We start from the raw sequence: 27,153 nt of genomic DNA on the forward strand, positions 1-27,153 counted from the left end.
AGGACAAGGGGGAAGTGCTTCAAAGTTAAAGAGAGTAGGTTTAGATTAGACAACAGGAAGAAATTCTTGCCTGTGAGGGTGGTGAGGCACTGGCACAGGTTGCCCAGACAAGGTATGGATGCCCAATCCTGGAAGTGTTCAAGGACAGGTTGGATGGGGCTCTGAGCAACCTGATCTAGTGGAAGGTGTCCCTGCCCAGGGCAGGGGAGTTGGGACTACATGATCTTTAAGGTCCCTTCCAACCCAAACCATTCTGTGACTCTATGATTCTATTGTCCAACCTTTCTCAGCAAAAGCACAGTCTAGACAAGACAATCCAGCACCTTGCCCAGCCAAATCTTAAAAGTGTCCAATCTTAGGGAATCCACCACTTCTCTGGGGAGATTATTCCAATGGATGATTGTTTTCATTGTGCAAAAATTTCCAATTGTGTCCAGCTGGAATCTCCACAGGATTATCTTGTACCCATGACCCCTCATCTTTTCTATCTGACTCCTTGTAAAAAGGGAGTCTCTATCTTTTTTGTAGCCAGTCTTTAAATACTGGAACGTGTATTTCTATGGTTTTATGAGGAACAGCCTGCCACTCAATCTTTCTCCTTATATGAGTCTGATTCAACACCGCTGAAGGCAAAAGCAGCCTTAATTTTATTCAGCAGATTTTGAACTAAAGTTCAAATAGAAAAATTACAGGAAGTGTTTATTATGGTAATTGATATAACTGCACTTTGGATGCATTAAGATGCTCTCACAGCATCAGTTAAAGAACAAAAAAAAACCCAACAAAAATCCTTCCAGAAAATCTCTTCCTAGAACTGAGAATGTTACAGTTCAAATTGTATATACAGTTCCAGGTATATACAATTTATTTAATTAATAGTCTTCTCCTTTTCATCGTGACACAAAAGCCCACACTGATGCACAACAGTATCTACAATAGAAGAAGCATGTTCTTATCATAAGTGGTGAACTTATCATACACGTGCATTTCCAAAATTGTTCCTTCATATTTTTTTTTAAACAGAAACAGTCTTTGATGGTTCAGTGATAATACAGTATTTTCCAAGCAATGAGAAGGAGCTAGACTTCCACTGAATTTTCTTTAGCATTGAGGAGCTTAGACATCATCAAATATTTTGCTTCGAGACATTGACAGGTATCTTCCACCAGGCTGGTACCTGCAGAATCAATTTTAAATATGAAAAAATATCACAGGAAATAAAAAAATAAAGACCCATGAAATCAAATAACTCTCACTACAGTCTTACTCCTTAACTGTCAGTGAATTAAAGACCTGAAGTTCTTCTGAATTACTGTTTCCATGAGAATTTGATAGACAGTCATTAAATTAAACATCATGTGGCCAAGAAAAACAGTGATACGAATACTTAAAGAGAGAGTCTTAAAGAACTTTGTTTCCTGATACAAAGGAAAAAAGTTAGATGTTTTAGTTGAACAGGACTTTCTTCTTAAAAAAACCCAACTAAACCAACAACTAAACAAACAACAAAAACTCAAAACCTAAAAAAACCCCAACCAAACAATGGCATCCAAAAAGTAGTTTGTGTGCTTATAAACAGAAGTCTACTAAAACCATTTGTGGCTTTTTTTGATTGGTTATGCTAGTTTTAGCTGAAATATAATAAATTATAAGTTTTTATATGGGAATTTTAAATTATTTATATTAAATGGTTCTACACCAGAATGACCTAGATTAAAAAAAGCACCCATGCAATATTTTATTTGTTTCTTAAGTATGAGCAAAGCTAAGCAGTTATATAAGACACTCTATCAGTGAGGAAATTTGCTGTTGCGGTCACACCCACAGAATCTAAAAATTCTCTATTACAGAGAGCTACATAGTGCAGTCTTGTACTTTCTGTTCAGGAAGTTCAGAGTTTAATTTAGTCCAGTAGTTCCAAGATCTGATCCCCAGCTGTATTCTTGCAACGGGTCCTGTAATACCCAGTTTTCTTTCTTGCAGCCTTTTATAATGGATTTTATACAGGAGAATCAAGTGCTTTCTGAAGCCTTGCAGGAAATTACAGAAAACCATATGTTGTACCTATGTCTGTTGAGGAATATACCTATTGCAGATAGCCCTGTGTGCAGCTGCAGGTTGTGTCCTGGATGGCAGGAAATGGGGGGAGCCCCATGCAAGAGGCCAAGACTCAACTCTTTGCACGGGGACCTGTGGCACCAGCCAGGTGACCGGACACTCGGAGACTCGGCAGGAGCTGAGGACTGAGATGGAAGACCGCAGAGCATCGGGGGCACACCCTGTGAGGGTATAAAAGCTCAGGGATTCCTTAGTTTGGGGCCCCTCCCTGGAGGTACAAACTCGAGCTATTCTGTTGCTGCACCACGATTAAATTACTTAAAGGAACCAGACATCTGGAACTCTGGTACAGGAAACTTGCGGCTGAGCTGGAAAGGGAAACTTAAAAACTTGTCTGACTGTGTGGGAGTGGGGTGTGCAGGGAGTGACACAGGGCACCTGGAGAGTCACTGGAGCCACAGGCTGTGAAGGGGCTTCAGTCCCAGCAGTGAAAGTCTGGGGTGCTGAGAGTGTGATTGCCAGAGTGCCTCCTGAATAGTCATGAGAAGTTTCCTTAACAAACTGGTCCTTCGCCAGTTTTATGTGCAGTATTTTTCAGATTACTCCACTATATAAAGTTATATTCAAATCTTACTCTGATATTTCAAAAAACCTGAAAAACCTTTAAGTTTTAATAGGTTCTAAAACAATTCCTGTATCATGGGGCAGAAGGAACAAAGGAGAAGAGTTAGGTGAAATGATAAATTTAGTTTACCAAACTATTATTATGAAAACATTTGATGCAGTTGTCATAGGTCAGAAGACACAAGACATTAGTATCTTTTAATTGTAAATAACACACGGAAGATTACTCACCTTCCCGAGTCTGATTCAAGAGGGTCATCGTTAACAGAGTCTGCATTAAAATCCAAAGGTTCTGCATCCTGGAGGAGTTCTATTCTATCTCTTTCAGTCCTGCCATTTGATCGGGTATACTTTGATAGTGCTGAATAAGTAAAAGGAAAGAAAGATACTCATTTGCTCTGTGAACAGCCTGGAGACATCAAATTTAAAAGACTATATTAATAAATATCTCATCCAAAGTGAAAGTGCCATAATTTAGAGCAGATTCAATATTAAACCGAAGTTGCTCAAATTTATAGTATTTCAGTTTTGTACCTCCATAGAACACATGCAACTACAACTTTTCTCTTGCCCCTCAAATAGGATGAGATCTGCCTTGCAAAGACACAATGAAAATGAGAAACTACATGCAAACTTTACTTTTAAATCAAACAATCATCCATTCATCTTCACAGCTTCAGGCTTTAAGTAAGCTAGCTGGAGGGTTTTTTTAATTAACTTTTCTTCGTTTTTAAAGAGGCAATCTCATGAACTAATGAAATATATTTGTTTTGCAGTTCACTCTGCAACCTTCACTAGGCAAGTACCTATGCCTGGTTTTGGTGTTGGAATGCTACACATTCATATTAAAATATAATTTTAGTTAGTCTACCACTAAAAATCTGCGTTTCCAACTTTGTAAAGAGGAGGGGGAATCTACCAGCATTGTCTCAAAAGCATATTCAAAGCTTGCCTCCTCCTCCCCTTTTTCTTCCTTTTTCTTCAGTTTCATTTTACTTGTTGTTAGCTTACAGGAGTACAAAAAAAGATCAAAAATGCACAAAACCCCCACTAATACTCTCACAAATAAACTTCTGTGATGCTTTAAACTTCCAAAAATAAGTATTTTGCTAACAGACATTATTAAACAAAAATGTACCCACTTGTGTGGTATGTTATTGGTTTCACATAAGCTGGTCAACTGATTGCTCCCTTATTCCAGTGTGAGATAGCAATTTCCAAGTAGAAGAGGTACATTTTGTGATTTACAACACCCAGCTTCACAACATATCATAATTATTTTCTTTCCTGACAACTGCTACTCTAACTGCAATCATTATATATCCCATAAGACCAAGTTATTGGTCTTACAGTAGAGCCAGAATCTCCAATCTCAACTAGTTGAAGTGTTGGAGATGGAAAGAAACACAGCACTCTTTTCAGTGTCTTAATGGCAAGATGGCACTGTGCCACAGAAGTGGATGTATCAGCACATCACCTAACACAAAAAGGAATATATTTGAAACTAGTCACACAGCCAGTGTTGTGCAGACAAGATAGTAAAAGAAAACAAAACAAAACCAACCTCCCCCCAAACCCACAAAGCTTACGTCTATTGGCATTGGTCTCTGTGAAGCTGGATTCTTTTTGGTCTGTGTGGACAGCTCTGTTTCTAGTGGAATCGTCTCTATTTCCATATCGCTCCTTCCATTCCTGGAAAAAGACAACAAAAGAAAACATAAGCTGTGAGGATAAAGCAACACAACAAAGCATATGTGGGATCAAGGAATACCCAAGGTATTTAGAGCTAAATTAATCACAACAGATTATCAAAGCAATATTTTCAAAATGTTCTTGTTCAGTATCTTGATACAGGAAGAATTTTTGCTTCATTTTAAACTCAAGATGTGTCTCTTCACTAAGCCAGTAACCATAACTGTTCTTTAGAAAAAAGATATGCAGAAAACAAACTGCATGTCAAATCTGCACTCAAAGTCCACTCAACTCCTCTAAGTTATGGTGGGCACAGCTGCTTTTGTTGTTTACTACTTCCATCTAGTGGTAAAATGGAAACAGAACAGCACACAAAACCCCCAAACATTTGGACAGGCCATGTTTATTAAGCTTGTTGTTCTGTTGTTTCCATTCTGATACCCTTTAGATTGTAAACATTTTAGTATGAAGTATAAAGAAATACTAAAGAAGAAAACGTCTCGTGCTTTTATCAGGAGACAACTTCATGTCTCAATAGAAATGTTTTTAATTGCTCTTTTATATGTTTCAGTCCCATATTTAGATCCCAGATTACAGTCTGGTAAGAACTGGTATACTCAGAAGTTACTGATATTAAAAAAAGAACTGGTATAACTCAAAAGTTATGTCATATGTTACAATTCTAAACTGCAGAAGGATTAAACAGTACAACATGACACTCTCAAAAGCTCCAAAAAATGAATATGCTACATTATTTATACGATACAGTATTTAATGCAAAACTCAAAATAACAAGTAACATCTGAAACTTGAGCTTGCTGTTTAACAAAAATTGTTGATGTCAGATCATTTTAGTGTATACTAAATGTATCATGCATTCACTACTACTTTGTTTCACAACAAATTCAGGTTCTAAAATTATGAGATGGGGGCAGAGGATCAGAAGAAAGGTCTGTGCAGTACTGATTGTCATCAAGGATCAAAGTATACCCGAGCTTGAAGAGCCAAGAGGTTTTAGTTCCAGTATTATCTTGCATGCATCCTTTCTATTTGTCTCTGTGACTTTCCATGCTAGATTCCAAATGTTATAAATTAATGAAAACCTAAAGCTTCACAAATCTTTCAGTTCGGTCTGCACACAAAATATGATTTGAAACAAACATTCTGTTTTTTTGTTCAGCAGTAACAGTATCATTTCTGTCTCCAATGTAATTACCTCCTCTGGAAAAAACCTGTGACAGTTACTTTCCAATAAGCACTAAACAACAAGGTAAGTTTGGGAGGAGCACACAGTCCCTATTTTAGTGAACATGATGACACTGCAACTGCAGTTCTTTCAAGCAGAACAGTATCAATGTAAGACACTGATAATAAACCATTTCAGATTATCTGGCATCCCAGAATTCAGGAACCTTCTTAATGCTTGTTACACCTATTGGCATACACCACAGCACAGTGAGTAACAAGAGTATCCAAGTAGTGTCACTAAAATCATCCTCTTCATTAATTAACCCCCAACCAAGATTATTAAGCAAAATTCAACTGATCCCATCAATTATTTGGGACTACCTTTTTTGTGGAAGAGATTATGCTGAATTAAATAGTCATGGCAAATGACATGCAAAGATATTGCAGTAAAATATTATTATTATTATTAGCTAAAACAATCTCATACCCTTCTTCTGTTTTCACCTTCTTCCTGCCTCTGTCGTTTTCTTTTCTCTATAAATAAAAAAAACATTATTTGTCTGAGCTCCACACAAGAAAAATCATTAGCAATTTTTTTTTTTAAAGAAACAGTGAAAATCCAAAGTTAACTAGCAGGTTCTTATTGAAATAGACAACTCACACAACTAAACAAAAACCAAACAAAAAGCTGCTTGTCTATCATTATAGCGTTTCCAATAAAAATGAATTTGTGATGATAGTATCTTGGGTCACAGCATAATATTTGGATACCAGCTGGCAAAGCAAAAAAAAACCCTCTAGAAGTAGCTGGGAAAAGTATGACATTATAAAAAACTTGAGTGGTGTTGACTTAAGATCTTGCTGAAGCTCTGTGAGGCCCAAAGTATGACCCCAATACTTTGTGGTCATATCTGCTGTGATGTTGAAAGTAGAACATCACAGTATCGAAGCAATCATAACCTATTGTTTAGAGGAATGAGAAACATTCATCTTTCTCCAAAAAAAGAGAAATACTACTACTCTAAGTAAATCCAGGTTTCATTTTGCATAAACTATCAGAATAAAAGTATTCCATAATATAACATTGTATCCTGAAATTTTAATTTCTAAGTATTTACTCAAGAACCACAATGGCTTTTAACAATTTTCAAGAAACCCTTTCAATAAAAATTAACTTAAAATAAAAAGCTTTCTAAACCAGCAGATAATTACAGCTCTATAACAACATGCTTTCTCTGATAAAGGCTGGTGAAAGGACTGGAGCATAAGTCCTATGGGGAGAGGCTGAGGGAGCTGGGGTTGTTTAGCCTGGAGAAGAGGAGGCTCAGAGGTGACCTCATCACCGTCTATAACTACCTGAAGGGAAGTTATAGCCAGGTGGGGGTTGGTCTCTTCTCTCAGGCACTCAGCAATAGGACAAGGGGGCACGGGCTTAAGCTCCGCCAGGGGAAATTTAAGTTGGATATCAGGGGAAAATTCTTTACAGAGAGAGTAATCAGGCATTGGAATGGGCTGCCCAGAGAGGTGGTGGATTCACCATCCCTGGAGATTTTTAAACGCAGATTGGACGTGGCACTGAGTGCCATGATCTAGTAAATGGACTGGATTTGGACCAAGGGTTGGACTCGATGATCTCGGAGGTCTTTTCCAACCCAATCGATTCTATGATTCTATGATTCTATAAAACACAGTTAGTTCACACAGCAAAAAACACTTAAGGAAATGACTGAACTCATGCAGCTCTATCAACACACACAAAGAAAGATTAAAATGAGTTTGTTGATGATAAACACAATTTAGATGTTAACCATCCTTTATGAAACAAGCATCTGCTTAGATCAGTAACACACTGTAAAATATTTAGAAATACCTAAAATTCAGATACTGGATGAATAAAACTGGTACTTCACTTTAGATACCAATGAAGTCCATAGCAACCACAGTCCTGTAGGTCTATTGCATTTTGTATTGCAGGCTGCCTCAGTACAGTTTTCAAAATAATGTCAAAATAATGACAAGCTTTTTCTTTTTGCAACGTTTCAGACAAATTTAATCCAAGAACATATAACATGATGAGGAAAAGGCCAAGGTAAACTTAATGCCATTTTTGCCTCAGTCTTTAAGAGTAAGATCAGGTGTTGCCTGGGTACCAAGTCCTCTGTGGTGAAAGACAGGGATGGGGAGCAGAATAAAGCCCCCAGAATCCAAGGAAAATGGTCAGTGACTAGTGCTACTACTAAGCAGCTACACTGCTTAGACACACACACAGGTCTATGGGGCCAGATGGGATCCATCCAAGGGCACTGAGGGAGCTGGTGGAAGTGGTCACCAAGCCACTTTCCTTTCAATTTTCACTTTGGTCACAACAACCCCCTGCAACACTACAGGACTGGGACAGGGTGGCTGGAAAGAGAAGAGGCCCAGTGGAAAAGGACCTGAGGGTGCTGGTTGACAGCAGCTGAACATGGGCCAGAGTGTGCCCAAGTGGGCAAGAAGGCCAGTGGCATCCTGGCCTGTATCAGGAACTGAATGGCCAGCAGGACCAGGGAAGTGATTCTTCCCCTGTACTTGCCACTGGTGAGGCTGCACCTTGAGCGCTGTGTCCAGTTCTGGGCCCCTCAGTTTAGAAAGGATGTTGAGGTGGTAGAGCATGTCCAGAGAAGAGCAATGGAGCTGGGGAAAGGTCTGGAGCAAATGTCTAATGAGAAGACACTCAGGGAGCTGGGTGTGTTTAGCCCGGAGAAAAGGAGGCTCAGGGATCGTGACCTCTCTACAACTACCTGAAAGGATAGTGTAGTGAGTTGGGGGTCGGTCGCTCCTTCCAAGTAACAAACAACAAGACAAGAGGAAATGGCCTCAAGTTGTGCCAGGGGATGTTTAGTTTGGATACTAGGAAAAAATTCTTCACTGAACGGGTTGTCAAGCATTTGAACAGATTGCTGCAAGAAGTGGTGGAGTCACCATCTCCAGAGATATTTAAAAGATGTGTGGCACCTGGGGACATGGCTTACGGGTGAACTTGGTAAGTGCTGGGTTCACAGTTGGACTCAATGATCTTCAAGGTCTTTTCCAACCTTGATGATTCAATGGTTCTATGATTTTGTAGGAAGACTATGATATAGGACCTAATTTACCTCTTCTGATTAGCTCTTTTCCTTCATCAATCAAATCAGAAGTCATTTCGCTATCCCCCATGAACTGCTGGAATCCCAAAAGATTCAAACAACGAGTTCCTAAACTGATAAAACAAGAAGGAGAAGTAATTAATTTCCTTTGTTTATTTACAATGAACAGTTTAGATATATTACAATGCCAGATGTAAAACGAATTATTCAGAAAATTATGGACAATACAAGCAAAAAAGCAACACAGAAGAAAAGACAGATTCTTACACTAGCTGAGAAACCAGAAAATTCAGAACAGTGACACATTCCTAAATCCAACTGACAATAATCCTATCCAAATAGAGAGATAAAAATGTATATAGTTAGAGAGTAGTACAAATGATTTAACATAAGTCAATTGCTTAGGTGTTCTCAGATATAACAGAATTTATGATACGTCATTGACTCTTCTTTGCCAGAAGACAATTACTATAAAAATTCTGCTTACTGTGATTTCTGTATTTTTGAAACACTAATAACAAAGGAAAGTCTCTTTCACCTCAGGTTTCACTTAGGAGAAATGTATGCCATACTTTTAAGCTGTAGGGATGCTGGCTGCCATTTTGGAAAAGCCACTAAGCAGCATTCAGATAATAAGCTTGCTCCACCTTTTTTAAGCTAGTCCTGGAACTAGATAGCAGGAAACCACTTTCACCTTTTCAACTTCACACCAGAGAACACAACTGCTGTTTTCATTATTATTTTCCTTTCTCCAAAGTGGAATATCAATGTCATGCTCCAAATAGGCCTCATTGCATATTTATGATGAAGTTTTTTTCTTATACTATCTGAACTTTAAGACTGCTGGATTAAAGAGAGCTTAATTCAAGCTTTCCTTGATAATTTTAATTAAATCTTCATTTAATTAAACCTTTTGCATGTATGTGAATTAGCAGAAGTCACTAAAGTAACTTCCTCTCCTTTAATTTCTATTCTTCCTTTTCACCGTGGCATTCAAGATCCAGCATCATCATGGACAAGAAGTCACACAAACACTTTTCTCGTCATTGGCTTTCCGGTTTGATTTTTTTTTTGTTTTGTTTTACTGTTCACTTTTCCTTCACCACCACTTTTGTCACTAAACCAAAAAGTAAGCACGAAAAGCCCAGGTCCTTGTTATCTTACTATCTATATGCATATCTGGATGCACACACAGTATTAATGGGAATTTGAGGCATTCACCTACATTGTATATGACTAAAAACATATACCTTGCTTCTGACTGAAAGGTAATGCAAAATTGAAGAAATTAACATAAAAGTATCTGAGCAAGGTCAGACCGAAAGTATCCTGTCCCTTCAGTGGTCAAACCAAACATTTTGAAATATAAGGATAAAGCTACCATGTAACAGTGTTTTCTACAATTACCCTTCCACCCTCCAACGAACTGCAGCTTAAGGAAACAAGATCAAATTATTTACACCAGTATGCTTTCAAACCAAAGTCTGGTAACACATAAGGAATTTTTTATGAGTCTGTTAGGAAGTTCGACACCTAAAATTTCTGCTAATGCTTCTTAGTTCATTAGAAAACCTTGCTGAAAACACAGCTTCCTCATGGTAATTTTAATCTCAAGCAGAATCTAGATGCCCCCAGGCCCCAAAGTTCTAAAAGATCACACCTCAAAATCTAGGAATGAAGTTTAATGGGGGGAAAACCCCTCAAAACTCAGCTATGGTTTAACACAATCTATATTCTTAAAATGTACACACTTCACCTATATGAATAGCAATTTAATGATTTAGATTTTGCATTTTTATTAATATGACACAAGTCAACTGCTGGAAAAGGAGTATTGAATGTCCTCCTGACTGATGAAACTAATCTTATTAAAGAAACGTGGAGAATCTATATTGTAAATCACTTACCTAAAGTATGTGGCAATACAGAGAATGACAACAAGCATTGGGTAGTATATATAGAATCCATCTGCAATGAAGGACAGTACTCTCATGGATCCCATTATCTAGGGAAAAAAATCCAAAAGAACAAGCTTTAATTAGCTACATTCTATGTATGCCCATAAAGGTTGTGCCATCTCACACAAACACACAATCCTTTACAGTTACTGAAACACAGGCATGTATTATCATCACAGATATGATTCAGACAGTTGATTCAGAATCAGCAGATATAAAGGCCACCTCCAACAGTGTATCTATTCATTCTAAGGTTTCTAGGGTGCTAGATTTTGTAAGTCTTACCTACTTCAGAACAAGTGCAAATCCGATGGATTTTTTCATTTGCTGTGAAAGGAGTCTTAAGACAACACTAAGAATCTAGTAACTAGCAACAAGATGTAAGATGTTGCAACATCTCACAGAAACCAGTTGTTCAATAAAAACAAACTCACTGATTTTCAGTAGCAAGTTAGGTTTGCTCCCAATCTATAGAGAAGTCCTATATGCTAAATCCAATGGAAGTTAAAGTTACAAGGAAGTGAAGAACAGTCTGAACTCTAAAGTATAATATTTTACTTTCTTATGATAAAGAGACAAAACCTGAAAAAATTACCTATTTATGACTCCTGGAAATCATTACCAAATTCCTGGTCCACAATCAAGTATTTTTACACCATTTAATACTAGTAAAAAGATACTTGAGTATCTGAACCTTATTATAAGAAGTATTTAAAAATACTTTGCCTATTCTCAAAACCATATTGAAGGTTCTAAACCACATTTCCTGTACTTACAGATGTATAAGCAGTTGGCTGAGTTTTTTTGTGAGAGATTGTTGCATCCATATGGGTCAAGCCCAAAAAGTTCAAGCACAATGGTGGAGTAAGACGGCAAAATAACCTGCACAAATGCAAGAGGCAACAGCATTTGAAAGAATTTCTTACATTAACTGCAAAATCATAACTGAATCTATCACAGAATAATGATATACTCATTAGGATTTATACCCATATAATTATAAATTAAAGAACATAAAGTTTCCTGGACCTTTTCAATTGTGTATTTGATCGGAAACCTGCAAAATATATAAAAAAAAGTGGCACATACTCACATGCCACTGAAAAGGAGACTGTATGCATCTGTCTGATGATGTGAAGCTAAGTAATAATAGTTAAATACACGGATCCTGAAGACAGTAGAGTAAACACAGATACTTAGGAAAAAGATGGTAAGAAAACAGGCCATCTAGGGGAAAAAAAAAAGTTGTTGTTTCAATATAGAACTCTACTAAAGGTTTTAATGCGTTCGGTACGCAGTCTGTGCATGCAACAGGCTATCTCCAGTCTCAATTTTTAATTTTGAGATGAGACAATACCACCAGGTCTGAGAAGAGTATCAGGAGTTTTTCTGACTAACTTAAATGGAGAATTGTAACATTCTCCCTATAAGCTAACACAGATGACCCTAGGAACATTTATTCTGCTTCTTGTTATATAAATAAAATTTCTGTAATTGCCTCAGTAATTACTAGGATTGATTTGACATTTCTTCTCAGAAAAATGGGATAAAACCAAGTGTTTTCAAATCAACCTTCTGTAAGTATACTGGAATTTTTTAGTTCAGTTCCTTTACTGATAAGTTTGTGCACACATATGGTAACTGCATCTGTGACTGGATTCCTGGTCATCAGCAAATTCTTGTTTAGGAAAGAGAGGTCACACACAGCTGATTAGACACAAAGTCTAATCAGCACCTAAACTCCAAGCTAATGATTCAGAAATTACTCTACACATTTTATTCAGCCTAGCTGGGTCATACCTTGACCTGGTATTGGAGAGCTTTAAGAAGTGGCAAAAGGCAGACTTCCTCCATAGAAACAAAGTGTGGTATAATATATGTAGAGACCTTCTGAAAGTTGACAGATTATTTAGAGATTTATTGCTAAATCTATCTGACAGACTTTGTTACCATAACCATCCATCTGAAAATATTTTTGTCAAGTGATTGTCTCCAACTTACCTCTATGTAGATATAATTATATGTCTTTTCTGCCAGCTGTATGAAAACTGCAAATAGTGATAGAACTGGTTTTGTGCTGAAAAATGTGCACTCTGACCACACAACAATTACAGAGAATGTAGCCAGCACAACTGCAAGCACTCTGTAAAACCATGGTCGTAGAAGACATTCCCAGTACCACTCTGGAAAAAGCAAACACACACACATATCCGGGAATAGGTTAATGAAAATTACAAAACCAGAAATGGAACTCCCTCACAAGAGATGTTTTGAACTTCTTGCATGCCCACCCTTAAAATCAAGGCTGGAATCTATGGGGTCACACACTTAATTTCAGGCTTTTCCAGTCCAGAGATCTGCTTCAGCGCTAAGGAATCCTATGCCCAACAGAGGAAAACAGGGTGAGATTTGGGGAGGCAAATTTTGCAAACAGATTGAGGGGTGTGGGCTATGTAGAACAACTCTCCAGTTTTGGCCCAGACACTATCAGTGATTCACATCTTGTTTGTTTATCTGTTACTCTCTCAGAAACAGAGCTTAGGCTATAAAATTTTATTGTCCTGCCCTGGAAATAACTCACTGCTAGTGCAACAAATTATATGTTAAAACATGATTAGGAGAAGATACTTTCTGAAAAGATGCACAAGCAGCCATATGTGCTAATATTTGGCCCATGACAAATGAAAAGTCTTTTCCTCTGCTTTACTGGAAGAGCAGTGCCACCTCAATAGATCCCACAAAATGTAGAAGGTAGCCACCATCCAGTTGTTTAGAGTTGCTGTTTTCTTTCTTCTTCTAAGGCTTTACAGTTTGCTATTGCTTTATTACAACATGTAACTGCTACTAAATGTGTAAATAAAATTTAAGGTTATGGTCAAGAGCATAAATTAGTAGCTATTCCATTACATAAATGCATTAAGATTGTACACTTATTTCCCTCTACTGCAGCTGAACTTTTAACATAAAACAATTGGTTCTTCTCACAAAACAGTATCAGTTATGCCTTGACAGACTCAAAATCTGCAAGCCAGCACTTACCAACAGTTGGTGTGTAGAAATACTGAATAATTTTATTCTCTGGTTCCTGGGAATGAAAGGTATGAACAAACTGTCGTGTAGCACTTGTTTCATTTTTTGCCACATCTTCTAGATAAAATGCTTGCTCTAAAAGAATTTGCCACTGGACCTGTGTACGACGGTGTCTCTGTACTGAATAGATCACCTACAATAAATTGCAAGAAATTAGGGTTACAACGTACTTGTTTCAAGAAATGAGAAAAGAGCCTTGCAAAATCCCTCAAAAATGTGTACACTGCAGAACTACAAAGACTAACTTGGTATATTCACAAAAGTGGGCAGTTAATTCTCTAAATACATAAATCACAGAAGAACTATATACTGGAGTCCTGAGTTCTGCAGTACTTTTATCACAATCCATCTGTGGCAGAAACAGCCTACTTTTTCCAAAATATGACTTTATTTTTGCATTTTAGTATGTATCAAGTTTTTACCACAATTTCTTTCTCAGAATGCACTGTCAATCACTTGCAAAGTTGTTACAAGGCTTACTCACAGACAGCTAAAACCCTATCAAGATAAAACACAAAAAGCACACTTTTTAAATCATCCAGAACTTTGATCACTTGGGATATTAAACTTTTGTGTTAAGTAGCATTCCCAAAACCCACCATACTTAGCAATTTAGGTAAAGTGCGTTGAAAATCTTTGTCTGGCTATCGTTTACCCTCATTACATCAGGGTAAGTGAGGTATTCTCTCATTTATTAATATACCTGCTTGTGAAGTTTGACCAGACTTTTCTCACTTGGATAACTGTTCTGTCTTTCATCAAAATCTTCATAATCATCCATGTTCCTACCCATTCTTTCCTGGTACTCAGTAGGACACTGGAAGGAAAAGGGAAAATGAATTGGAAAATGAGTAGCAAGTGTTCTTTGTTAATTATTAGTAAATGTTTGGGGCACTTTTTCATGCAATTGAAAAGCTCACTCTAAGCATACACTTTTCTCTTTCTGAAATACTATGTGCATCAAAATACAACTAATAATTACGTACGTCATAAGAAAGGATTTCACAAAGAAACTCAGAAAATGCCAAATAGAGATTTCATATTAAGAGAGAAAGAAAATAATGTACAAGTACATGCAGAAAACATGAGCTCCTAATTGAACAATTACAGCTGAAGATGAGCAATTTGTTACCTTTTTCAGTATTGTATCAACACATTTTCTCAAGGGGTGGTTATATTTGATACTCTCACTTACTTTACGCACTTCCTGTTGAGGAAAAAAAATACAGAGTAGTGTAATTGTATGAAATTAAAAATTTAAATAAAATATATTTTTAAATGGTCAAATAAGAGTTGCAGCCCTCCCAATGGAAAAGACAGCCATCAAAGTTTAAAAAAAAATACAGCTCTGTAAAAGCCATAGCTTTACTAGATCTAATAAAAGATAAGGAAGTATTTAGGAACAACACATATGTATTTTTTCTTAAAAAAAGCAAAATGCAAGTGTGCAAACATTACAAATGTATGGAGGATTGTTTTCTATTGCCACAAGTGTCCCACACCAGGAAATTTAGAGCATATTAACAGCAGCCTTCACTTATTTCATAGCGAAAGCTAGTTACTTACCTCCATAATGTCCTCTAAATTCTCCTCTGCGTCTGCTTTTTCAGTCATCAGTTTGGCAGCTTTGAAATAAGTCTTCATGAGCAGATAACCCCTCTTAGCCCCATTCCAGTGAGAACGGGGGATTTCCACCAAACCATAACCCAAAAGCAACACAAGAAGAAAGAGACCCCATGTGTTTGCAGCAGCTATCCCAATAGTCTGAAGTTGGTTCCTAAGGAAAAAAAAAAACAACAAAACAATTTAAACCAAACAACAACAAAATAAACCCAACCCAACCAACCAAAACAAACAAACAAACAAAAAACCTGCCCAAACATCCTCTTACCCCACCTGCAAGAAAGAAGCCTTGAAGTATCTATGCACCAACATAGCTTTCAACTTTACAGCCATAGACTTAGTATCACCTATAACTTTTGCCTGGAGCCAGTCTGTTATTTAAAGTTCCCATAATTTTTCTGTATCTCACATGTTTCTGACTCCCCTCAGGAAGGAAATAAAAAATCCTTGTTCTCAAAGGAATATGTTAGTGTAGGAAACAACATAAATTTCACTAAATATTGAAAATGAGGTCAAAACATCACAATGACAGTCACTACGGGAAACAGCCTCAGAACCTGGGATTTGTATTCAGAATATTGTATTCAGAAATTTGTATTCCATCTAGTATAGAAGACCACTAGCAATGCTACAAATGCCTATTATTTTAACCTTCCTTACCAACTTTAAATAGTCCACAGCAGACAGAAGTGCTACACAGAAAATACTGACTTTTGAAATATGTTATTCTGAAAACATTGATTGTTTCTGTACTAACTGTGCAAATGTGTTTGTAAGGAGAAAAAAACCCCATTGCAAATGCAACAGGATTCCTCTGCCGTACATATCAAAATCGGAAAACCAGAAGACAAATTTCTATAAATAGTCAAAAAAGCACTTGTCATATAAAAATTTAACTTTCCAACTGCCTAGCAAAAAATCAAATCAACTAAAACTGTTTTTTTAAAAAACGTTTAATTTCATCTACAGAAGAGATTATCAATGACAATTATGTAAGAACTCACACAAGAGCTTACAACATTATCTTACCACTGTAAATTGAAGTTTGGGTTTACAGCCACATATATTAAAAACGCCCCGAAAATCAGCAAGTAAGTGCCATAATATATTGCATTCTCAATCAACGCAGTTTTAATCTTTCCAGTAATGGAGAACCCTCCTGATCTTGCATATGACTGCATGAAAGGTAGCAGAATCCTGGGAGAAAAGCAAACAAAACCAAACCACATCAGCCAAACAGACAAAAAAAACCCCCAAACCAAATCCCCCAACCAAACAGAAAACCACCACCACCAATAACAAAACAAAAAATCCAACTAAAACAATAAACCAACCTCCCCTCAAAAGTACTACAGCAGTGTCAGGATGCTGAGACAGGGGTGTTAAAGCTTAAGGGTCCCAAGCTTCTAAGAAATTAGCTATTATATGTTTTCATTCTAGAGGTACCTATCTGAAGGCAAACCTTAACCAAGATGTAGATAAAAGCAATACAGTCAGCTTTACTACAAAAAACCTGTGATAACTAAGAACTGACTACCAGCCCTGATATTCTTGACAGAACTACAAAAATAATTATTTAGTGACAAGTTGAACAGTAAGCACAAATTAATCTAACTTGAAAGCAAAGACAATCTTTTTTCTGTAGCTGTATCTACAGCTTTATATAGTATATCCAATAAAGCAAAATAATTTACAATATTACTTACGAATTACCTAGCTTATTCAAGAAATTGTTTTGGTATCTGGTTGCCTTAAACCTTTTTTTTTCAGACAACCTATCCATAAACACATCTATGTGTAAATTTCTCAGTTTCAACTACAAAAGTGAACCAAAAGTAAATGACTACCACCTGAAATTTGCTTCTACGATAGCAAGGAAAAAAAAGAGTATGCTCAATTTAGTACTGTAATTATTATGGAAACTGTAGTGCTAGCAAATAATATATGATTTAAGAGCTCTTTGCAATAGTGATACACATTCATAAAGAATATGCTATGACTGTTAAGATGTTGCATTTAGAAATTATACCTGTATCATGGTCTTATTCATATTCTTTTGCCTTACTTACCATGTTAGAAACTGAGACGTCCAATACACAACACGCCAGAAAATTGGCATAATTCCATTAGGAATATAACTCCAAGGTTTGAAACATTTTTGTTTGCTGTAACAATGTAACAAAGCAAATTGTTAATTGTAGAGTCAAGAGTATAAAAACATTTTCTATAAATTCCCTATCTAGAAAGGTCTCTGAAAACAGCAGAAAAGTAATGCAATACTATTTGAATAAGGAGTTAATGATTAACTACCTCAGAAAGAAATAAACTGAATCACCAGTTAAAAATAAATATTGTTTTCCTAACTCCAAATAACTTATCTGGACAAGAAAGCTTTCTTAGAGAAAACAACAGAAACTAAATGATTGCAGAGGAATATTCAATCAAGTAATTTATAAGGTTATAATTTTTCTTTTTCAGCAGAAATTACTTCACATAAATCAAAAACATTTCTGAAGACAGAAGATCATTCAATTTAGTTAGCTCTGCAGGTTTTTAAAAAATATCTAAGGACCTCATCACCTAGAGCATTCAGTGGCATAAAAAGTGTATTAGTTGTTTCTTCTGCTACCCAGTTGGGTTCAGTCAGTCTTACACAAATTTTGATTTGTTAAGCCAGGAGTTTTCTAAAAGGTAGTATTTGCTTCAGAAGACCAGAAAAGCCACAGGAGCCTTTTTATTAACAAAAAAAAAAAAGCTAAAGTATCCCTCTGCACTACGACACTTTTCACACACTTGTCTGGGTAATTAAGGAATGATGAGTCAAGGAGCAATAAAGTCAATTAAGACAGAACTGCATAATGATAAATAATTGGTGTTTTCCAGAGTCAAACTAGTTAAGCCTGAGTTGTAAAATTTTATGGGCACAGCCTAAATATTTTCAAAACTATCAAATTATGATAGAATGACAGGTAGTATGACTAAAGTTTCTCCACCTGTCCCCTGAAGACAGGCTGAGAGAGCTGGGGTTGTTCAGCCTGGAGAAGAGAAGGCTCCAGGGAGACCTTATAGCACCTTCCAGTAACTAAAGGGGGATTATAAAAAGGAGGGAGAGGGACCTTTTATATGGGCAGAGAGTGACAGGACTAGAGGCAATGGTTTTAAACTGAGAGAGGTCAGGTTTAAATTAGATACTAGGAAGAAATTCCTTACTGTAAGAGTGGTGAGACACTGTCACAGGCTGCCCACAGAACCTGTGGATGCCCCATACCTGGAAGTGTTCAAGGGTGTGCTGGATGGGGCTTTAAGCAACCTGGTCTAGTGTCCACAGTGAGGAGGTTAGAACTAGATGATCTTTAAGGTCCCTTCAAAAGCATTCTATGATTCTATGAAAAAGGTTTGTCTGAAGCTACAGGTAAATTGAAAGGTTACTGAATAGTTTTCAAGTTGGGTATTTGCTTAACTATGTTTAATTAACAAACACTGGGTGGTCGTAAATAAATACTGCAATATTGTGCCAGTGAGTCTATCACTGTTCTTCCATGGATATACAACATCCAGACAGCCTCCGCTTTGGGGTAACAAACCTGGAAATACTTTGCATGGACATATCAACTGACATCTTAAAGGCTCTGATCATCTCAGATAACTACACTGCACACATCTACAGCGTGGGGAAATAGCCAGTGGAGGCTGAAGAATTAGTGGCCACAGAAAGAGCGAGCCCACATTCATCTACATTCACCATGTTTTGGGGATTACTTTTTTCCTGCCAGAAGACAACAAACCAGGTTATCATTACTTTGGTAGAATACAGTGAATTTCAGATAACTCCAATTACTAAATACATGTAATCATAATAAGCAACTAGATTTGCTGCTTACGTACCAGACAAGTCTGTTTATTTCATTCATAAGGCATAAAATTACATTTTTCGGGTTTAAAGTCTTCAAGATTGTGAAGGATAGATAAGCATTCACCAACATAAGCAAGACTGCTCAAAATGCTTAGTTCTACTGCTTTAACAAAACGAAAAAAAAATAAATCTAGTGTGATAAAAAAACAATAGTTGGGTAATCAGTCAGAACTACTATATAATTACTCCCAACATATACAGATGCACTTTTCTGCACCTCTTTCCTCACCTTCCTGTATGCTTACAACCTTCAAATGTTGCATCACCCAGATAACACTTGTTTATTAGTCTTAAAAACCCAATACACTCCAATCAATTAAAAAAATAAAATCATAAAATACTTATTTAAAAACAGCCTAAAGAAAAAAACAGGTAGCTCGTACCTTGGAGCAAGAGTAACGTAAGAGCCATTACTTTCTGCAGGACTGGAGTTAACAGCAAGTTTGCATCGATTATAAATAGTCTAAAAGACAATTCATTTTGCATTAATGGCCAAAAAGGTACAACATTTTTTAAAAAATAACAAGTCCCATTTTTAAAGACATTCCATGTATTCCAAGTTTATATTTGAAAGCAATTATACTAATAAATACTCAAAACAACATGCAATCTGCATGTAAGTAAAAAGCTGAAAGTGCCTTTATGCTGCCTACACAGATAAAAAAAATGGTTATTAACAAATAACAAAATTTTAATATGTTTGAAATAGATTTTTTTATCTGATGAGATCAACAAACAGTAAAATTAATTATAACCACAGACACTGTCACGCATAAATATAACAAATGTTTAATTTAATAAGATACTACACAGAAAATTTCTTTGCTGTTTAAGAGATTGTCTTTTGAAAAAATACCACGCACATTTTATGCAACTAGGTAGAAAGTCTTTCATGCTTCTTACCGTACTGACATCCAGAGGCAGTATAAATACAATAAGGAAGCAGAGATACCACGCCAACAATGTTGCTATGATCACAAGCCTATGCTGTTTCTTGAAGTCCCCATACCGATGAAGTAGGAATAAGGCCAGAAAAAAGACAAACACTATCTCAAGGCCCAGCGCTGCACCACTCATTGTTGAACGACTGCTCCAGCCACACAGTGCAGCTCACTGGAGAAAGGAGATCAGAACTGTAAGACAAAAAGACATGGAACTACATTAAAATCTCTGGAATAAACTTCGGCAGAAAAGTGGATATTTTAAAACATATCAGCAGAATTTTTGTATTTCACATGACTGGAACTCTGGTCAGATGTAGGTCAAGATTTTCAGCAAGGTGCTCTGAAGTCCTCCACAGAAACCAAAATATCATGTCATTCCAATGTTGTCATTTCTAGCAATGTATCAGGAGAACTCCTGTTCATCATCTTGATATATAACAGATCCAGAAGTCAAATCTCTTATTCTGCTCTTTTTCTCCCCTTTAGAAGTAATCAACTAACTTGGAGAAAGGGTTAAATGCTTAAATTAAATGTTTCTGAAAAGCTAATGAACTTTTTAAATGAACCATACCTCAACTACACATTTAAATTCTTTAAGTCAGAGTTAACAGAGCATAAAAATGCAGCAAATTATGTGTTAGCTTACTTGTGATGTACCTCTTTTAGGTTTGAAATGTCAAGCCTTCAGTTCACTTTCCTAGACCTCTTTTGTTCATGTTCAGAAAAACAAAGGTGTCAACTCATTTGGTATTAGTCCTATTATACATTTTTGCTTTGTTCATCTTTCTGTGTTTAGCTCCCCAGTTACAGTCTGGACTGCTAAGAGTGCCTAAAAACTTCATACATTTTCATACAGACATGCTATTATCAAAGGGGCAGCGAGCTGCACAAATCTATTACAGAACATTTCACTGACTTGTTACCTCATTAGTTAAACTGCTTCAGACCTTTTTAATAAGCATCATTTTACCACAGGCATCTCAAACATCATTAAAAAAAAAAGTTTATTACTGTGGCCAGTCTTTCTTCTCCATCAAGATTACCATTTCAGCTGGTTTGATTTAAGGGAAACAGTTTTTGAAATGGCTTCCCCACTGTTAGACTTTCAGTACTTTCACTTTTCTGGATATTTAAAAGAAATGCCACTGCTAAAATTTCCCTTGATTTACTTTTAAATACCTTCATAATTTGGTAAAGTGAACCATTTCTTTTACTAATTTCTCAGTATACTGCTCAAGCAGATTTGTTATGCATGAGGGCACTAAGCAGTGAAAACTGTCCCATTTGCACTAAAAAATTCCAAACTTTGTGATGCCATTACTTCCTTGAGGACACACAAGACAATTACTCTGTGATTTTGTTTTCTCCCAAAAATTTATTTCTTCACATTTTCTACTTTCACATTTGAATTTTAAACAGTAAGAGCAGTCTGTTTCCTCCATATCAGTGCACAGAGGATCTCATATTCTGAAAATAACGAGTAATCCTTCTGTTTTTCATCAAAGATACACACTTTTTATTTTCCGCCTTTCATCAAACATGTTTATCAAATTATTGACATTTCTGTCAGGTCAAAGCATCCCCTTACTACCTCTCGGTACTACATTTCGGCTAGATATTTTGTAAATCATGAACCCAGGATATCTAATCTATTTCTCAATCACTTATTCTAAGCTAGTCCTTATCTATTCTACCGTACCATTCTTGTTTCCTCAGAAAACAGTCTTCTGTATTTATAGTACTGCAGCAAATTCTACAAAAATAAAAATACAAAGCAATTATGTATCGACTTCATTAAGGCAGTGCTATCTGACCTGTAGCTTTGGGTGCCCATTACAGCCACACCTTTGCTACGTAAACAAAAGAAATTATATGGCATACACTTTATTAGTCATGAAGTTTTACTACAGTCACACCTAAAAGCTGCTATCAAAACAGAGGGTGAAAAGTTTTTGTGCAAGATGCTGCACTCAGCTACTACCACGAGGGAACTTCCAGAAGTACTATAAAAATGCACTGGATAGGCTAAAACAAAGAGGGAATTGAGTCCTACCACAACTTAACTCGCTTCCAAAGACAGAAGTGGATTTACAGTTATCAGTAAACTACATCTTTATGTTTGTCTTTGTGATTTTGATCTAAAAACACATAATGAAAGGCCTATTTTTTTACAAGAATGCTATTAATAACAGTTATTTTGAATTAATGTAAACACAAACAGTTTAAATTTTTAGACAGAAACAACTTAAAACTAGCTCTCCACACAAATAGATTAAATGGAAAAAAGTCCACAAAATGAGAAATGTAATGCTTGAGAGGAGCTCTTCCTGTGAACTAAATCCAGCCTAACAGGGCAGACACATTCAGGACCTGTGCTACTGGAATCAGACCTTAAAATACAGTATTGTAGGCTATACATCCATGTCTTCCTGTGGAAAGCAGCATTTGCCTCTGAACCTGGTTGTTAGCTAAAGAAAGGTAAGCTCCTTACCCATCATTGTTTCTTCACTTTAGTTAGACAGCCTTCTCACTATTAGCACACAGTTCCCTAGTAACCCTCTAGCTGAAATTCCTGAATTTCTAAAAAATGTTCTCCTGAGACAAATAACTACTTTCAGAAGAGTTCTCTTGTACTGCACAACCTTAAATGACTTAGAAGATGCTCCTATTAAAGTAATGACAAAGTAACACAATCCCTCGCTATGAATGAAGGAGTATTTATCAGCATACTCCGTTTCCAAAGAACTAGGCAACTACATATTAATACAAATAAGACCAAAGGCTGAAACTCTGGTACTGGAAGTGCACCTTAACCAAAAAAAGACAAGGACATGCTCTTGTGTTGGTGGTTTTCTTGCTTCATTTCAGACACAGACCAAATCAGTAAACTTTTTTATTTTACTCAGCTAATAACTCTTTGCAAGCATTAGGAAGGGCTCAGTTCAGACTTAATTCCCGTGGAGACTCCCTACTATCAACAGTATTAAATTACTCTGCCAACCTCAAGACTAACCACACTCATGACCATCTACATTACAAATGAACTAACTACTCTGCCTGGTACAGAAATACTCAAGTTACTGAATGAAACCGCAGAGAATGAAAAAAACCACACTTTCTTGCAGCTTTTACATAGCACCAAATTTATCAAAGACACTCCAATATTATATTCTTAAAGAAGGGCTAAAAAGAGAAGAGCGTATCTGGGAGGAAAGGACCTTGGTCCCACTTAAGTGGATTCCAATACCCCTTTAATCAGAAATCCCAGACCAGACTGTACCTCAGTTGTTTGGGTTTTTTCACACTTTGCAGGAAAACATTTTACCAGCAGACTGTTCTTTTTGTAGACTAATGTAATTGGTGCTTCAATCCTTCCCAGTCAGCCTACTATCACACTTTCTGCAAATTTCTCACTGCTGCCCTTGACACTCTCCCCAGCTTACCCACTTCCTTCTACAAGGACCAGGAACTGCCCCCCCCTCAGTCTCCCAGCTAATGCCTGAGAAGGCCTGAACTGAGGGCAAATATTGCTTCACATGTCTTACTGAGAAGCAGAAATAGAACTAAAACCTGAGTGATATTCCCTTCACAGATTCAGCTTATTATTCTTTTCCTCCAATAAACTGTTCTCTATCATGTATTTCTGTAGCTGATTGCTCCTGCTTAAGCACAAACACAAAACTCTGCTCATTTGTACCAATTCCCTTCTCACAAGTTTCTGAATCTTTAAGGCATTTTGATTTCCATTACCACACTCAAAAAGACTTGAAATTTCCCCTAGTTTTGTGTCGCCTTAAGTTTAAATCATCACACTATTTCATTAGGAAAACTGTGAAAACCATGAAGAGTAGTTGACAAGGGACTGGCCCTCTTAGTCACTACAGTAGCTCTTCCCAGCTTTGCTTCCCAAGCAAAAACATCCTAAGGAACAGAATCAAAAGTCCTATTAAGCCAAATGTAAGACATCAACTGATACTCTCACTGACAGTAGGTCTATCAGTCATCACTGAAATAAATTAGATAATTTCAATAATTGACAAACTGATGCTGACTTTTACTCAGCCATTACATTCTAGATGCTTAAAAATAGCTTTTGTGACAGATTTTTTTTCAGGAATTCAAAAAGCAGCAGAGGAGTCTGCCAACCTATAGCTCTCTCTGTCAGCCACTATGCTTCTGGTTTTCTTATCTTTGGTACCTCAGCCATTTCTAGACTACTACAGACTTTTTTTTCTTGAAGTATTGTCAAGCAGAGCTCAAACAGATCTGGAAAAGTTACATTTCTAGACATCTTGGTTATTTCAGTTGAAACACCTGAAAAAAACAAGCAGCCTTACTCTGTATTTTAAACACCATGATTGCATCTGAAAAAAATCTGTTCCCACGAAAGTTGCCAAACTATGAAAGAGATATCAGAGACAGCAATGAACAAAACTGAGAGCCTCAGCACACAGAAACAAGCATCTGTGCAACAGCATCTGCCACCTCAAGCTAAATTCACAACTCAGCTGCAAGCATAAAGTGAAAGCTGCCATCTCCAGCAATATCAATGACCAGCTCAGAGATGACCTTTTGCCTTTCTGTCAGGGAATAATCTACCAGTTCTTATCGAGTTTCTACCAGCACATTTCACTTGGCAAAAGAAAAGCAGGATGCCCAACATCTGTGTTTGGAAGCCTGCCCCACTCTGCAAAATGATGCTGTTAAGAACTGTAAAGAAAGACTTCACTTTACAGACATGATTAAACCTTTGGAACTGATAGAACTGCCCCACACTAAGAGCCCCTGACACTTCCATCTATAAACAACAAAGTGGGCTAACTTTCACATTTCAGGACTCTTAAAAATAAAAATAATCCCTTCAGCCATTTTCATATCCACACTTAGTGTGCTATGGGCATTTCTTTTTTGTTTGGTTTCAGGTTTGGGGGGGTTGGGTTTGTGGTTTTTTTTGGTTTTTTTTGTTTACTTCATTATTACACATTGGCCCTTGCAGCTTGGGGAAATAGTAAGTATTTATAAGCAGACAACAATGAAAGAGCTGCTTTATCCCAGCACAGTGAGAAAACTGTCTAAAGAAAGAAAATAGCCACAAACTGCCTAAGAAAACTGACCAAAGAACTTATCTGCTTGCATTATTTCAGAGAAACAACCTCCGAGATTAATCAAGAATGCAATTTGCACAGCTTTGTTCTTCCAAGAAACTCTAGTCAGTCTGTGTACTGACCGGTATTTTATTAGTACCTGTCAGTTTAACTAGCTTGTAATGAAGCAAAAATTTAAACTGACTAACCAGTTAATTGACAGTGTATCAATATTTAGGGAAAAAAAGTTTTCTATCCTCTGACAAGAAAAAAAATAATAAAATGCTGTGCTGATACCACTCAAAATAGTGCTAATCTCTGGTATGGTGGGAGACCATGTTCTCCACAGAAGCACTAAATAAAATACAAATTCTTGACCAAAGAACATTAAGATTTTTGTGCTCAAATGCAAGCAGGGACCATCAGCATAAAACCATGGGAAGCTTATTTACTTTACATAGCACTGCCCTGCCCTCTACTAAAGGATCACTAAGGTTGGAAAAGACCTCCGAGATCATTGAGTCCAACCTTTAACATATTAAGTACCACAGAGACTGACGCTTTTAAAGGGTTTAGGGAAGTACTCTGCAAATAACACACTGAAGAAAATAACTTGCTTATCAGAGGAACTAAAATAGAATCAGACACAAACGCTGTGCAGATGCAATCAGAATCTAAAAAAAGAATAGAAATCGCTACCTGGGCTACCACGCTAATGCACTCACACAAAGCAGGTGTCAGTAAGGCAGTCACATGACTGCTGCCCCAACGCTGCATTCACGCAAACAGACTGTCTGGTAACTCCGAGGTTGTAAAAAAATATTTGTATTTTATCCCTTTCAGCAAAACCATCTTTCGATTTCCCAGACATTAACGGAGAAAAGTGATGTGATTCACACAGAAAAAAGAGGCTGCAGGAAACGTGAAATAAATTTCAGCTGCCTTTTTTTTTTTTACTAAAACCCCACCTCTTTTTCATTTGGTTATCTGCTTCAATAACCTTTGAACAACTGTCCCGTGACTTCAGCTAAAACTGGAAACGGCTAAAAAAATAATTTTTTTAAGATTATATTAATGTCAATTTGAGATACATCATCCTCTGTATCCGACTTAACAGCTGTGTATATTCGCCACGGGTTGTACCACCATCCCCAATTTTACCGGCACGTCTCTCCATCGTTATGCAGTAAACAAAGGACAGTATTTGCAAGCAACGGGCTGACTAAGAGCGGGCGTTCAGGATTAGTCTTCCATCCCCACCAATTTCAAAACAAGTAGTTTCGGAAGCGCTGCACTGCCGAAAGACAGGCTGGTATAAAGGCTGCGGGATGTAAACGCGCATGGTTGGGGACGGGTCCAGCGAATACGGGCAGCTCCAGGTCTTCCTAGAGAACACCTTTCGAGGGGAGATGCGCGATCCCGGTGCTCCATGCGAGGCCATCCCTGCCAGGGCCGGGTGTGCACAGGCCTGTGCGGCACAGACCGGGCTCACACGCGGCACCGGCACGGACGTGTCCGGGGCCCCCGAGGGAGGAAGCATTCGGGGCAAGAACGAACACCGACCCCCCCGCTGCTCCCAGCACTGCCCCGCTCCCACCCTTCCCTCGCCACAGGGACGTGCCCGGGCTCTACCCGCGCCCCACCTGGGGCCGTGGCTCGTCCCTCTGTCGTGACTCGGCACTGCGGCCCCGCTCCGCCCGGCCCCGCGTCCCGCCCGCCGCCGCCTCACCGCGGCCGAGCCCGCGCTCAGCACCGCGCCCCCCGCGGGGCTCCGCTGCCCTCCATCGCGGCCGGCACCGGGCTCAGGACGTCGCGCAGGCACCTCCGGCCGCTCCCGGCTCCTGCCGCGTCCGG

The 27,153-nt window shown here is 37.6% G+C and overlaps 1 protein-coding gene across 6 annotated transcripts; it reads right to left on the reverse strand.

The window, feature by feature from the left end:
* Positions 1 to 624: 624 nt before the first annotated feature.
* On the reverse strand, positions 625 to 27,120 carry LMBRD2 (LMBR1 domain containing 2). Of its 6 annotated transcripts, none has more exons than XM_027634966.1 (18): positions 27,029 to 27,120; positions 20,175 to 20,404; positions 19,655 to 19,734; positions 17,428 to 17,523; positions 16,388 to 16,555; positions 15,302 to 15,512; positions 14,868 to 14,942; positions 14,439 to 14,552; positions 13,685 to 13,868; positions 12,647 to 12,828; positions 11,739 to 11,872; positions 11,422 to 11,527; positions 10,595 to 10,692; positions 8,697 to 8,800; positions 6,050 to 6,096; positions 4,272 to 4,374; positions 2,914 to 3,043; positions 625 to 1,177 (listed from the first exon to the last, which is right to left on the reverse strand). In XM_027634966.1, the coding sequence occupies exons 2-18, from the start codon at positions 20,346 to 20,348 to the stop codon at positions 1,117 to 1,119; spliced, it is 2,067 nt and encodes a 688-aa protein (XP_027490767.1). In that variant the 5' UTR covers positions 20,349 to 20,404; positions 27,029 to 27,120; the 3' UTR covers positions 625 to 1,116. The 6 variants fall into 6 exon arrangements, 5 of the variants coding, with proteins under 5 accessions (XP_027490767.1, XP_027490768.1, XP_027490764.1 ...); XM_027634967.1 differs by having other exon boundaries at positions 14,931 to 14,942; positions 26,943 to 27,031; XM_027634963.1 differs by having other exon boundaries at positions 26,943 to 27,031.
* Positions 27,121 to 27,153: the final 33 nt, after the last annotated feature.

Source organism: Corapipo altera, unplaced genomic scaffold (genome assembly GCF_003945725.1).
Source record: "Corapipo altera isolate COAL_440 unplaced genomic scaffold, ASM394572v1 61411, whole genome shotgun sequence".
Classification (NCBI taxonomy): Eukaryota; Metazoa; Chordata; class Aves; order Passeriformes; family Pipridae; genus Corapipo; species Corapipo altera.